Here is a 15,288-nt window from a genome sequence, read left to right as displayed (position 1 = left end):
TGTCAGTGCCCTTAGCTCGGCTTCATTGTTGGTGCCATGACCAAAATGCTTAGAGAAAGCAGCCTGAAAACTGCCATGGCCATCTCGAATAACTCCCCTCCACCAATACTCCCCAGATTATCCCTACAGCCTCCATCAGCATTTAATTTAACCCTGCCATCACTCAGTTTCCTCCAATAAACCAGATGAGGTCTACGTATGAAACCCACCGGAACACAATCTTCATGTGCATCCAAAATCGTCGCATCAGCAGAAGATGCCTCACCCTCTTTTTTCAATCTTTTCGAAATACTTTTGAGCCAAGCCTTTACCACTAGCCATACACTTTCTGCAAAAATCTATCGACCCTCCATGCGTGCCTTGCACCTGCGGATCCACAGCATCCAACTGATCACACATGGTAGAATGCCAATTAATATGCCCTGCCTGGATGATTTTTTTGCATAGGAAAGCCAATGAGAGACCTTTGTCCACCACGAAGCATGCTATAATTTCAAAATTCCCAACGTAGACTCCGCAAACCCCCAAATGTGTTCTGCAAAGTCACGAGAACTCAATACATGATCCCTTGTTTCATTGTGGCCTGAAAAACAACAGTCACACTTGGAAGTAAGAGGGATGCCCACAAATCGGATATTATCATCCACTGGCAAACAGTTGTACTTGGCCTTCCAGACGCGAAGTGACAACTTCTTAGGTAACAGACCATGCCAAATCCAGTCCATACCCTGAGCTGTAGGAGCTTTGACAACTTTTTCACGCTTTCGACTCGCAACAATACTTTGATAAATCTCTGTTGCCTTAACATCCCCACTAACTCCACCAACTGATCTTTATCCCATGTATTCTCAACCCACAAATCTTTAATGAACAGAGTGTGGTTAATATCAGAATGCACATGCTGACTAAGAGGTCCACTCGAGAGCCACCAATCATACTAGAAAGATCTACTCCCCTTGTTAACCTTCAACCAGACATTATCAAGAACCTCAAGCATAACACACAAGATGGATTTCCAGAAAGGAGAACCAGACGAATTCGAAGTGGCCAACTCCACTTGACCCTTCTTCAAATACTTGGCTCGGAAAAAATTAGTCCATAAGTTCTCAATAAACAATAAACGCCACGCAAACTTCATATGAAGAGCTCTTTGAACCTCTAATGAATTTCTCAAACCCAAACCCCCTTCCCCTGGTGGTTTGCATATGTGCCCCAAGCTTGCTATTTCCTTTTATGTCTACCATTCGAACCACCACAAAAGAAAGAAGCCATAATAAAGTTAATCTTTTGATGCACTGTGTTCAGAATATTAAGAACGACAAGGAGATGAATAGACATACTCGAAAGTACATGCCTTAGAAGAATAAGCCGACCACCTTGTGAAAGTAAATTATACTTCCATCTTGCCACTTTATTCCTGATTTTAGCCACTAAAGGTTCCAAATCCCAAGTCGTAAGCCATCCCACAACAATTGGAACTCCAAGATAATTCACCGGGAAGCTCCCCTCCCCAAAACCCAACATCCTCTTCAAACCAGCTCTTTGGCCCAAGGTAATATGTTTAGAAAAGAAAATGGTTGACTTTTCTTTATTAATCAACTACCCCGACCACCTCTCATAAGTCCCCAAAACCTCAATAAGTTATCGCAAGGGCCTCTTTTCCTCATTAATGAAAACCAAAAGATCATTAGAATAAAGTAAATGAGAAATCAAATGTGCTCCTGAGGGATGAGAGAAACACTTAATCCGACCAACCTCAAAGTTCTTTCTCAAAAGCTGAGACAATACTTCCTCTATAATGATAAATAAATATGGAGACAAATGATCCCCTTACCTAAAATCTAGAGTCGACTTAAAAAAATCCTTGTAAGAACCATTCATCATAATCGAGAGCCATTAAGAATGCACATAATTTCCAACCAAAGAACGGAATTGATCAAAAAATCCAAAACACTCAAGAAGGTGTAAAAGGAAATCCCAATCAACTCTGTCATAAACTTTGGACATGTCAATCTTGACCATAAGATTCCCACCATTTGATCTTTTATTCAACGAATGAACCATTTTCTGGGCCAACATAATATTCTAAAAAATGCCATGTTCAGGAATGAAAGCGTCATGCTCTTGAGAAATCATCAATGGAAGAAAAGTAGTCAACCTATAAGGAAGCAAACATAAACTTATAGGCCGAAACTTGTTAAAACTCTTTGACTCTTGTACCTTTGGAATGAGAACAATAAAAGTCGACGTATAAAAAGGGGGAAGGGGATTCCCTGAAAATAAATCCTTCGCCGCTTCTACTAGATCATCATTCACCACCTCCCAACAACTACTAAAAAAAGGGGATCCAAAACTGTCAGCCCAGGACTACTATGCATCGGAATAGACAATAAAGCCTCCTTTACCTCTATTTCCGTTGGCTCCTTGCAAAGATAAAAATTATCCTCAGTGGAAATCACCTTATCCAGTAACGTCGAAAGGTCAACCTCCTCACAAATCCTCTCCCTCGAAAGAAACTCTTGAAAATAGCTAACAACACATTGATGCACTTGTTCAGGTGAATTAAGGAGCGTTCCATCGGAAAGGGTCATAGGTGAGTATAGCATTGTCCTATTGTAGCACAAGTTGAAAATGAGAAATAAACAAGTAAAAATGTCTCAAATTTTATTGGCTTATAAAGTAGGACTCACTAAAAAACTTACTAAGAGTGGATACAGAATATGTAATTTTTTTTTATTGGTTTTTTCTTCAAGCAATTTTTAAATTATAAATTTATTAAAAAATACTTCTTTAATTATTAAAAAAAAACAATTGATACCGCACTCGATGAATTTTCTCAATAGGACTATATTATCCTATAAAGTATATATCAAGAAAAGACAAGTATCCCTCAAAAAATGCAAAATGCTACACGTGTTGGTGGGGAAAAGGAGTAGAGATGGCCAAACCTGAGGAAACTAAGATCAATAAATTTGAAAGATGGAATAGCATGAGAGTCAAAAGGTCATTATTGCGTTGCTTAGGTGAGATTTGGATAATGAGTTAATATGAGATAAATTGAAATGAAAGATAAAAGTTGAAAATTAAATAAAATATTATTTTTTAATATTATTATTATTTTAAAATTTAGAAAAGTTGAATTATTTATTATATGGATAGTCCTACTTTCTCCCCTCAATTTGCCCACTTGATGTGCCCTTATTACAAATTGTATTTTGTTTTTTTACTTTTCATTTCAAATATTTTTTAAACTTGTTTAAACATTTAAAAAAAAATCATTACATAAATAATCACTTTCTTAACTATTAAGTAAAAAAAATTAAAAAAAAAAATAAATATATGAGCAGTCAAAATGAGGGCATACTATAGTATTCTTTTGTAAATCAAGCTTCTCAATTAGTGGTATGACAATTTTACCTTGGAGATCATCCATAGTTATGGGTGGCAAATTGTATTTTCGGATCATATTCGTGTCGTGTTGATGGGAAAGGGTTCCAAGCATTTGCTCGCTACTTGGAACCAAGGTTTAATATTCATTCTCACCACACGGTGGCAAAAGATATAAAAAAATATTTTTACACTAAAAAAAAGAAGTTGATAGGTGAATTGGTCGGTTAATTTGTTTGCATTACCACTGATACTTGGACATCAGTCCAAAATTTTAATTATATGCCTTTAACTGTACATTTTGCTGATTGTAATTAGACATTGCATAAGAAAATTATAAAATTTTGTCAAATCACCGATTATAAGGGTGAGACAATTGGGAAACCCTTAGAGGCCGCAATAAAGGAGTGGGAGTTGACCCAAGTTCTTACAGTCACAGTTAATAATGCCTCGTCTAATGATGTCGCATTGGGGCATCTAAAGACCTATCTTAAAGAGGCAAATAAGACAATCTTAAATAGTGAGTGTCTGAATGTGAGATGTACGGCACATATTTTGAATCTTATTGTTACTGATAGTTTGGGGGATCTTCATCACTTGATTGCTTAGGTCAGGACTGCTGTGAGATGGGTGAGATCTTCTCCTTCGAGGTTGGAAAAATTCAAGATTGTTTCAAGATATGCAAGCCTAACATCCGAGAAGGGCCTTTGTACTGATATGCCTAAACGATAGAACTCAACATTTTTTATGTTGGAGGCGGCCCAAGAATATAAGCTAGCATTTGCACTATTGGGTGATGAATACATCCAATATGTTAAATATTTTGATGATCACGAAGGATTGGAGAAACCCATAGATGATAATTGAGAGATTGTATCTATTTTTGTGGAGTTTTTTAGGCTTTTTTATTAGGTCACCACCACGATATCTAGAACTTTATACCTTACATCCCATTAATTCTGTCAACAAATATGTAGGATAAAAGAAGAATGAGATGACATGGTCGTGGGTGGTCACTATAGGCTGCAGGAGATGGCATTGGTTATGAGGTCAAAATACGACAAGTATTTGAGAGATTTTACTAGGACTAATATTTTGTTATATGTAGTTGTCGTTCTTGACTCGAGGTTTAAGGTGGATGGCATAGTATTTGGATCGGGCCTTGCGTACGGGTAAGCATAGCCAGAGCTTATTGCAGCAAGGGTTCAAGAAATCCTTAGTAAATTATTTGATGAATTTACCATCCTGCGGGTGGTAATATTGCAGCAACTACACCTAACCTCCCACCAATTCAAGAAGTCAATAGTGAGAAAAGACATAAATTTGATTGGGGTGAGAAACTTGAGCAGACCCCCTTAATGCGGAGTTATGTAGAGGCTCAGTCAGAGATAGACAAATACTTAGCAGCGGAGGTAATACCATTTTCACGAGATTTCGATATATTAAGTTGGTGGAAAGTGAATGCCGTGAAGTATCCCATCTTTTGAGAGAGCCCACAATTTTTTGGTCATCCTTATTAGCACCGTAGCCTCGGAGTCGGCCTTTAGTACCGAAGGACGTGTATTGGATTCATTTCGGAGTTCATTAGCTCCTACCATTGTGGAGACTTTGATTTGCATGTAAAATTAGATCAAGATAATTCCAATTCATGTTCCGGATGTTCTTGAGTATGAGGAGGCCGACATCGAGGAGGAGGATGGTGATCAATCTGGATCTGGTGTTTATTTTAATTTCATTTTCTAATTTCTTATTAATTTATTTATTTTCATCTAATTGTTATTCATTAATTTCATTTCAAATTTTATTGTTATAGTGATACATGAGACGGCGTTTACGGCTACTTCCGATGCAGTATGACTTTGTATTGGACCCACCATTGCCATGGTTTGTACAATTTGTCCTTTATTTATTTTTTGCATTTATAATTTTATATCATATTTTAATATCTAATTATTTTGCTTGTATGTTTTTTAGCTTTTATATTCTCAATATACACATGTCGAATCCTAATAATCGATCTATGCTCATCTGTCTCATCTTCATCTCAAATTCTAATTGACCAATATCAATCTCATCTTGGTTAGTAATTTTAATATTTTGTATTTTAATTTTTTTAATTTTTTTTTTCATTTTATAACTTTATAATTCTAATTTGTTTTATTTTTAACTTATTAATATTTCAGGTTTTATAACTTATTAATGTTTATGATCTTGATTTTCAGTCTTACAGCAATCGACATAACTCACCACTCAGTGAACTCACCGCCATAGCGCCATCCCAAATTGATCAAATTGAAAATTTATTAGTTATAATTGTTAATTTACAATTGAGTGTAATGTTGCTACAATAGTTAATAGTATAATTTGTAATATTTAATATTTTTAGAGAAGTTTGTAATATTGTAATAGTTTAAGTTTATTAGTTCTGTTAGAGTCTAAATTTGTATAATTGTAAATTGTAATTTGTAATAACTTAGTGATAATTATTACTTAATTAGTTAATAATTAAAATTTAGTATATAGTTAATAGTTCTATCTATATATATATATATATCTTTTTTTTTAATTTTTAAATATATTTATTTATTTTAGTTAAATTATGGATCCAAAGTGATCCAAAAATAGATTATGGGCCCAAATTGGCCTCAAAATAGATTCTGGGCCGCGGGGTACGGTGGAAACTTTGACACCCCTGCTCATGTGGGGGTGCGGGGGGCAGGGGCGAGGAAGGGGTGGCCCCAACCTATAGAGGGCGGGTATCACCCGTACTAAAAAAAATTAAAATAATTGTAGTGAGGCTAGCGATAAGATATTAAACTAAAAGTAAAGATATATATATATATATATTTACTGTCTATTATATAATTATATTTTAAATTGGATATATTTTTATAAAATCCTGTTATTATTTTTAAAACATATTTTTTATTCAAAACAATATTATGTGAAAAAAAACATACGTGTTTAATTTTTCTTAAAATTCAATCATACCAACAAAGGCGGCAGTTAGTTTTAGATACAAGAAATCAATGTACGTCTATCATGTGTCTGTATTTAGTACAAACGAAAAAAAAAAGAAAAAGGGTAGGAAATCCTATTATTTGTCTAAAAAATGATATATATTATATATATATATATATCTATAAGTAAAATTAGGTAAAAGTCTAGATAAATTTTATTAATAAAAATATAATTTTTTTATACTTTTTAAATTGATATTTATTTTTAAAATGATTTGTTTCAATATTTTTTGTTATGAATACTGCTATATCTAAAAATAAATTATATAAAAATAATTTTATAAATTAATATATTCGTCTGATTTGTTAAATTTATTTTATAATAAAAATAATTTTTTAATAAATTGTAATTAAAATATTTTATTTTTATATAAATAATGACGTGTACACGGTCTGACATTTCGTGGTCGGTGATTCTAAGTGAGATGCGCGAGTGGTCTCAACGTGTCGTACGAGGGAAACGCGCCGAATAACGTTGTCGAGCACCTGATCCCTTTCTCTTACCCTTTGCCTTGCCATACCGAATGGAAGAACTTGAGAAGACCGTGTTTCCTACGTCAGCGCGCGCACATAATTTTTTTAATTATTATTATTATTATTATAATTGAAAAAGGATAGGATGCTGCTTCGGCGAATGTGAGAACGGCAAACTTCCTGGTAGAAGGTGTGGTTATCAAAATACCCTCTATCTTTCCCTATTTACGAAAATGCAGTTTTGACTTTTGTTTTCTGAAAGTTAATAGTAAACGAAACCGTGTGTCAAACAGGCACGTGGTTTCGCTGTCCCGGGTGGAGTTTGCACGCTACTACAGTTCTTCCACAACAACTACCACTTCCAGTAGTCAGTTCTACTGCCTGTCTCATTAATTAAAGTATCAACATACTATTTTGTGTGATTCGTTCGGCAAACCTTTCTAAAACGATTAGGTCGGTTTAATATTATTAGAAAAGAAATTAAGATTGCAATCGTCTGTAAATATCGTATAATTATTTTTTAAAAAAAAAATTTAAAATTTATATTAAAAAAAATTAATTTTTTAATAATAAATTATCTTTTTTTAAGATGATTATACGATATTTATACATTTTATAATTATATATAATATTACTCCGATCTGAAACGTGTGAGCTTGCATGCATGGCTGATCTCAACTGAATTAATCCCAAATATATGATGATTTGATGATCTACATGATGACGATCAGGGCGTAAAAGGCTCGATCGGATATATATAATATATATATATATATATATATATCTTTTCAGAATGATTTTAAATTACTGTTTTCAATTGACTTTTTCTATTTTATGGGAAATTTCCATTTCTGTGGCTGAACCCGATCGAGTACCAAACGGCAAACTACTTTACCGTCATTAATGGAATTAGATAATTAATGCCCATAAAAAAATCCTGCAAATTGAAACATAATTGTAAATATTTAGTTATTAAACACATGTTGTATTTAATTGTACAGATTAATAATGAATTGAAAATACATCTATTTTAGAATATTATTAATGGTATACTTCAAATATTTCCTTTTGACCGTGTGTATATATATATATAGAGGTATGCTGGACATCAGTCGAAAACCGCAGCACACTTCATATATATATATATATATATTTTTTTCACTCAATATATTGAGTGTGTTGAACGTCCGGCTGATGCATAAATTAATTCATATATATATATATATATATATATTATTGGGCAATAATCTTGTCTGCTCACCTAATTAACTCTTGACTTTTTAATACTTGGGGTGCGCTGCAATGCGTACGTACGTACGACTGATCTTTTAACTTCATGACTAATTAATTAATAGATCATCTTAAGATTAATGTTAGAAAAGAAACATTATTTAAGTCTCGTGATCATGTTTCATTAGTAAAACGCTCACGAAAGTTATTCAATTTTGTTTTACAGTCTTATGTGTCAATTAATCATCTATATATTAAATTATGTAATTAATTAAATGCACTATATAATCAAATTAATCACGTGCGTCAAATGAAAGTGAGCCTATCTTAAACTATATATGGTTGATTGGTCCATTAGAGAAATTTGAAGTTTTCAACAAAAATTTATTTACTTTTTTTAATTGAGTCAGGGCTTTGCACATGTAATATTTAATGTTATTTACATAAATAAGAATCCTTTTTTAATTCTTAGCATTTGTATTAAGGTATGTTTGAGAAGTATTCTCAGATTATTTTACTATTATTCATATTAATTTATTATTATTCACAGATAATTTATTATTATTCACAGATAATTTAAGATACTCTTAATATCCAAACATAATCTTAGTTTATCTTTATTTTTTTTTTCTTGAAAGGATTAGTGGATCTTTGTTGTTATATAAAATGAAATCCATTAATGCAATTGAGAAACAAAACGATGGAGGATAACCGCCCAGGAAGGTTCCGAAGTTTTGTGTTCCTGAAGTCTACAAAGTACAGTGGTCAACCTCACCGGGCACGAGGGTCTTCCGCCTGAATAAGGCAACCGCAGGTTGTGAATAAAGTTAATAAACAAATGGTCACTCGCTTACAACATGGTTTAAACTTCAAAGCCCCATCATTTTCTGAGGTGGCAATATTGTCATTAGAAGAACAGTGGAGGGCACTTGTTATGCTGATGTTTCCATAATCCTTCTATAAACTCTCCAAATGCATGATTATTATCACACGAGTCGACAGAGCTGCTCATTCTGTGGTGTTGACTGAGTGATCTGTAAGAGACAAAGCGAGAGGCTCGGCTGAGATTTTGGGGTTAATATCTAAGGTATGAATAGTTGCTAAATACTCGTTGATTTGTGATTAATATCTTATATTGGTGTTGGCTTCGGTGTGGGTTTTTGGGTTATTTTTTAAGTATTTCGATTGGTTGGCTACAGAAGTTTCTGGGTCGTTTTTGGGTTTTTGTGGGCATGGGTTATTGTTGTTTCCGACTTTGAATTGATTTTTTTTTTCACTTTTTATTGATGTTTCGTGATTTGGGTGTGTGGATTTGTATTTGAATTTGAATTTGTAGAGATGGATCTTTTTCTCGTTTTCTGTTGGTTTGAATATCTAATTTGCGTTTTTTCTCATCCTTATTTGTTTTCATATATTGTATTATTGGTGGAAATTTGAAAAAAAAAATTAGTTCCTTTATTGAAAATTCTGTGATGGCTAATCTTACATATTATCATGGAATTCTAGGCTGTGTGAAAAGCATGCTTGCTCTTTTGAGGAGATTTTGATTGCTTTGAGATTGTTATATGTTTCTTAGCGAAAAATTGAAACGTTTTGGTTCGCAAATGAGGTGGATCTAGTAATGGACTCATTTTGTTTGACTCGAATAAAATAAATTCCAATTTCTTTTCAAACTTTTTTTTTTTTAAATCAATTTCTTTTCAAACTTGATAACTTCTGAACTTGGAGATGGAAGTATGGTCCATAATTTTTCCTAGATGTTAAATCTGATTTCCGTTTGTCATCCAAGGTCGTTTTTTTCCCCTTTCTGTTCTTTTTCATTCAATTCATCTGCACTTCCTCACCAAGGTTACTTTTATGTTAAAAGTAAAAGGTGTGCTTTTCATAGGATGGAAAATAGACGTATATAGAGATTTCTATGGTGAGATTTTATTCTTTTACATTAAACTCTTGAACTCACCGACATATATGCACTCACTGATGCCCAATTCATTGTTTATTGTATACTAAAACAGGTTAGATTTCATTTACGCTCATCTGATAGTTAGGTTAATGGAGTAGATTTAATCAGAGTTGTCATTCTATTGTTTTGTTCTCAACTTACAAAGTTACTGAGATAGGTGTAAAACATATAGGTTTTAGGTGTTGTTTATGTGTAAGATCAAGTGAATCGAGATGCATGTGTTGGATCTGCTCAAATTTCTATTTAGTACCTTGCGTAATATGTTGGAAACTAGTGACTACGGTTTGAAGGTGTAAGGCAGATTTGAAGTTATCACAGTTGTAGATTGTGGCTTAGTTGTGGGAGATTTCTATGGAGCACCAGTTACGCTTTATCTTCTGATCCATAAGTTTTATAATATTCTGTTAAGTAGGTGTCAGAAACTGTCTCGTGCATAGAAACGATCTTCTTTGGATAGATGTTCCACAAAACTAAATCCATTTTCTACCCTTTTTCTTCAGTTTGGGTTATCGATTTTCAATTTTCTGCCCATTCTAGGGACAGTCTATCATCTACACCAGCTAAGTCAATCTCAATTGTATTTATCCTACTACCTATATTCATTGGCGACTTCTTGCTCAAATGTTTAGTTGCTCTTAGCAACTCCTATCAAATACTTGACTACCCAGCCACAAAATCAAAATAAGAGAAAAGAAACGAGGTGAAGCCCTTGAGTTGTAAGTTGCCATCGTATCTTTTTATGAAGATTGGAAAAATAGAGTCAAACAACCTACTAGCAATGTGATTTAATAACCATGATCATGAATGGTTGCTTAAACTTCTAGGGAGGGGTTGGCCTGGCAATTATGCATGATCATCAATGGGACTTAAAGTCTAGGGAGGGCTTGAACCAGGGCATATAGAGTCTGAGCAGGAAATGAGAGCCAAGTGCTCCTGGTGCAAGAGCATTTATTTATCCTGGCACTCAAATGGCCCAGTTGCAATGTATTCATTGCTGGCCCAGTTTCTGTCCAAGGTATAATTTCGTTGGAGAGGCTTTTGGCCATAAGAAGTCTAAAAACAAGCATAAGGGCGGAGGCAGAGGTGACGGAGGTGGTGACTCAGCTGCAGGGTCATAGAAACTGTATATTATCTCATACCTTAAATCACAACTGGGTGTTACAAATTTTCCTCCCTGCTTTCGATTACAACAATTTATCACTCATGATCAACTTAAAGTTGAATTTTAATCTTGTACTTTTTGTTCTTAATTTATTCATATTTTTTGGTCTTTATAATTGTCTTCTGTATTGCATAAGCAGTGATTATACATGTTTGTCTAATAATGCAGCTGTTTGAGTGACTTCACAGACGATATTAATTGTTGTGGGCCTTTTACTTTTTCAAAGCTTTATTAAATTAATAGGCAGAACAAAAGAGAGCTATGTGCTACATGCTTTATAACAAAAGCTCCTGGATATTGCGTTTGAGTCAGTATTAAGACCTTTTCAGTAACTCAAACCAGTTGTCCATGATATTACTGTTAACATATGTTGCATGCACAGCAGATACAAAGTTCACTGACCCAAATGTTCCCCTTTTCTGGGACGTAGTACATCAATATCTCTCTTTAATATTTTACAGTAAATAAAACTGCCATCTCCTTTTCTTGAATCATTGCCCTTGGGTGATTTGCTTCTTTTTAACTCCTTTACAGCACAATAGTTGGTTGATTTGTTTCTTGTCAAAAAAGAGAAGGGGAAAAAAAAAAAAGCTTATTGACTTGGTTGCTTACTGGTTTCATCATTTTCTGTATGTTACCCTTCTTTTGATCCTTGATTACTTTTTTCTTGAACAGCTTTCTTGGTTCTTTTGTCCTTCAATATTGATGTTGCAATCATGTTTAATCAATTTCCTCGTTTGCAGATAATATGGTATGAAAATTTACCTCTTGCTCTAGCAGAAGTATTCGGTGACTGAGGTTGTTCCTGACAAGCAAATAATCTACCTGTTTATCAAGTCTTGCCATTTATTCTGTGACTGTCATGTTTTGATGAATGACTGATATAACCAAGTCCTGGAAACACTTATAGTGCCACCAGCAATCTTACATTTGTTTCTTGTATAAGTTGGTGACGTATCATTTACAGATGCAAACATCCCAGGAGCACCATAGTTCAGCTAGTTTCCAAGGGTTGTACCATCAGCCTTTGCAAGATCCCTATCGTTTGTCTCATTTCCAGATTTTGGAAAACAATGTCTCTGCAGATATGGGCAACCAAGGAACAAGTATTTCCTTTGAACCCGAACAATACTTCACCTTGGAGTCATCTCCAGCTACTGATGGTTACATTGTCTGTGATTCCCCGTCTATTTCTAGTGGCTTGTCTAATAGAAGTCCCTTTTCCCCCCAAGTTTCTCAGTCATATATGTCTGATCCACATCGTTCTCCTGAAAACAACTATGGGTCGCCAGCAAGTGGCTCTTCTGTTGCTGATAACGGAAATGAAATGAGGCACAAGCTCCGGGAAATCGAAATTGTTTTGCTGGGTTCTGAACCAGATATTGGCAACAGCTGCTATAACTCTCTTGATAGTGGAATCCACCAAGTCACTTCCACATCAAGGTGGGATTTGGATCAATTGGTTGAAATGATCCCCAGGTTAGACCTGAGAGAGGTGCTCATTTGCTGTGCAGAAGCAGTATCCAATAATGATGTATCAACTGCGGTTGCTCTAATGAAAGTGCTGGAGAAGAAGGTATCCGTGTCTGGAGATCCTATCCAACGTTTGGGTGCTTACACGTTGGAAGGGCTTAGAGCAAGGTTAGAACGCTCAGGGAGTGTAATCTACAAATCCTTGAAGTGCGAGGAACCAACAAGCTCTGAACTAATGTCATACATGTCTATCCTCTATGAGATTTGCCCCTACTGGAAGTTTGCTTACAGGTCTGCAAATGCTGTCATTGGGGAAGTTATGGCAAATGAACGCAGAATCCACATCATTGATTTCCAGATTGCACAGGGCAGTCAGTGGATGCTCCTCATCCAAGCGCTTGCACATCGGCATGGTGGGCCTCCCCTTGCCCTCCGCATCACCGGTGTTGATGATTCCCAATCAGCTCATGCTCGAGGTGGGGGACTTAATATTGTAGGGCAGAAGCTGTTAGCATTTGCTAAGTCATGCCAAGTACCACTCGAGTTTCATGCTGCTCCCATGTCCGGTTGTGAGGTTGAGCTAGAAAATCTGAGTGTTCGATCTGGGGAAGCCCTGGCTGTTAATTTCCCATACGTGTTGCACCACATGCCAGACGAGAGTGTGAGCACACAGAATCACAGGGACAGACTATTGAGGCTGGTCAAAAGTTTGTCACCCAAGGTTGTGACTCTTATTGAGCAAGAGTCCAACACCAACACTTCCCCATTTTTCCCAAGGTTCAAAGAGACAATGGAATATTATACAGCCATGTTTGAATCGATTGATGCAGCTCAGCACCCAAGAGATGACAAGCGGCGGATCCGTGCAGAAGAGAACTGTGTGGCTCGTGACATAGTAAATATGGTAGCTTGTGAGGATGCTGAGAGGGTGGAGCGTCATGAACTTCTGGGAAAATGGAGGTCAAGACTTTCAATGGCGGGTTTCACTCCATACCCATTGAGTTCTTCTGTGGCTAATGCTGTTATAGATCTACTTCGGAGCTATAATGAGAATTATAGACTCGCGGAGAGCGGTGGGGCTCTCTACCTTGGTTGGAAGAACAGACCTATGGTTACCTCGTCTGCCTGGTGGTAACAATGATTGCTCTGAAAAATCATGTAAATCTTCATTCTCTCTTTTCTTAACTTCTGTAGCACGAGAGACAGTAGTTTGTGTAGTTTTATAGAATCGAGAGTAGCAGTCTTCCAAGAACACCTATTTTAGGGCATAAAGCTGAATCTCTCTGAATTCATTGTACAAGTCCGCTAAAACTGAAAGAAAATATGTCTCATTATACTGCACTTGACGTGTTCTTCCTTTTGGCTGCCATAGCGACAGGTCTACATTTAGCTTGTGGCTTTAGTGCGTAGATAATAAAATTGAGTTCATGGTAGAGATTTTTCCATGCTTCGATCAGTGAGTTCATGCTGCCTGAACTGATTACAAACAGACCAAGCGTATACTAGCTGTTCCAAAATGGTAGCATTCCACGACCATAACCAACGTCACTGATATGCCGAGTCTCGTTTTTAGGAGCACGATATCAGCTTGGTCAGATAAGCTTTATGATCCCAGGCAGCCTCCATTAGAGGATGTTTTTCACCTTGTAGTTTGAACGTGGATTTAACATTAGTATGAACGTGTATTTTTTTTCTCCATACCCTCTAATTTATTCACGTCAGTGCAAAAGTCAGTCGGACGACGAATCAACTCAAGGTGAAAGTACATACCTTGGGATGAAATCACATCATTTTAGAAGAAGACTCCTTTAATAATAAAGTCAAATATTGCCCCACTCATTAAAGATATAATGATGAACTTCATAAACTGACTCCTAAAAGGTCTGAAAAATTCACATAAATGAAAAAACTACACCAAATGGGCCGCTTTCCAAAATCAAGCTAGAATCATTTCCATTCAAAACACTCCCCCTTGCATCCTTTCCCCCCTACTTATGACCCCCATGACCAAGTCTCTGCACAACCAAAAGAAAGATAATAATATTATCATGACTCGGGACCCAAAGAGACCTGGCATAATCACTCTTTTCTTGGATCTTCCATCACCAACGGCTCACACTTAACAAAATTTCCTTTATATGGCACAAAGAATATACTGCAAAACCCTGTGGTTGCCTCAAATGGTAATTGCCGTGATTTTGGTGGTATACTCCCTCCAAAGTCAAGTTTAGAATCAGAATTATGTTTTTTTACCTTAAATTATTCAAGGAGCTCTTGCGGAAAACTTATTGTCTAGGGTTTATATACTCCCGAGATTAGTTGGGACATTGTTTTGGACACCCGGTGCCAATAAAAAAAATACATACAACAAAATACCCATAAAACCACCCAAAATCAAATAAGATAACAAGTAAAGTTAAAAACATCCTATCTGAATCAATTTATGAAAATAAGCCTGGTTTGGATAGTGAGTTCAGGTGAGATGAGTTGAGAAGGTTTGTGAATAGAAGTGAGATACTTGAGTTGAGATGAGATGAATTAAAAATGGTTTGAGTTAAAATGTTTTATGGGGTTTTGAG

The 15,288-nt window shown here is 35.5% G+C and overlaps 1 protein-coding gene across 2 annotated transcripts; it reads left to right on the top strand.

The window, feature by feature from the left end:
* The first annotated feature begins 9,088 nt into the window (after positions 1-9,088).
* On the top strand, positions 9,089-14,160 carry LOC108996812 (scarecrow-like protein 13). 2 transcript variants are annotated; one of them, XM_018972827.2, is made up of 2 exons: positions 9,089-9,198; positions 11,980-14,160. In XM_018972827.2, exon 2 carries the CDS (start codon positions 12,204-12,206, stop codon positions 13,842-13,844), a length of 1,641 nt encoding a protein of 546 aa, XP_018828372.2. In that variant the 5' UTR covers positions 9,089-9,198; positions 11,980-12,203; the 3' UTR covers positions 13,845-14,160. The 2 variants fall into 2 exon arrangements, with proteins under 2 accessions (XP_018828372.2, XP_018828374.2); XM_018972829.2 differs by lacking the exon at positions 9,089-9,198 and adding an exon at positions 11,847-11,865.
* Positions 14,161-15,288: the final 1,128 nt, after the last annotated feature.

This window comes from Juglans regia, chromosome 3, assembly GCF_001411555.2.
Source record: "Juglans regia cultivar Chandler chromosome 3, Walnut 2.0, whole genome shotgun sequence".
NCBI classification, from domain to species: domain Eukaryota; kingdom Viridiplantae; phylum Streptophyta; class Magnoliopsida; order Fagales; family Juglandaceae; genus Juglans; species Juglans regia.
Note: the sequence above shows the minus strand (reverse complement) of the source record. Positions and strands in the feature narration are given on the sequence as shown.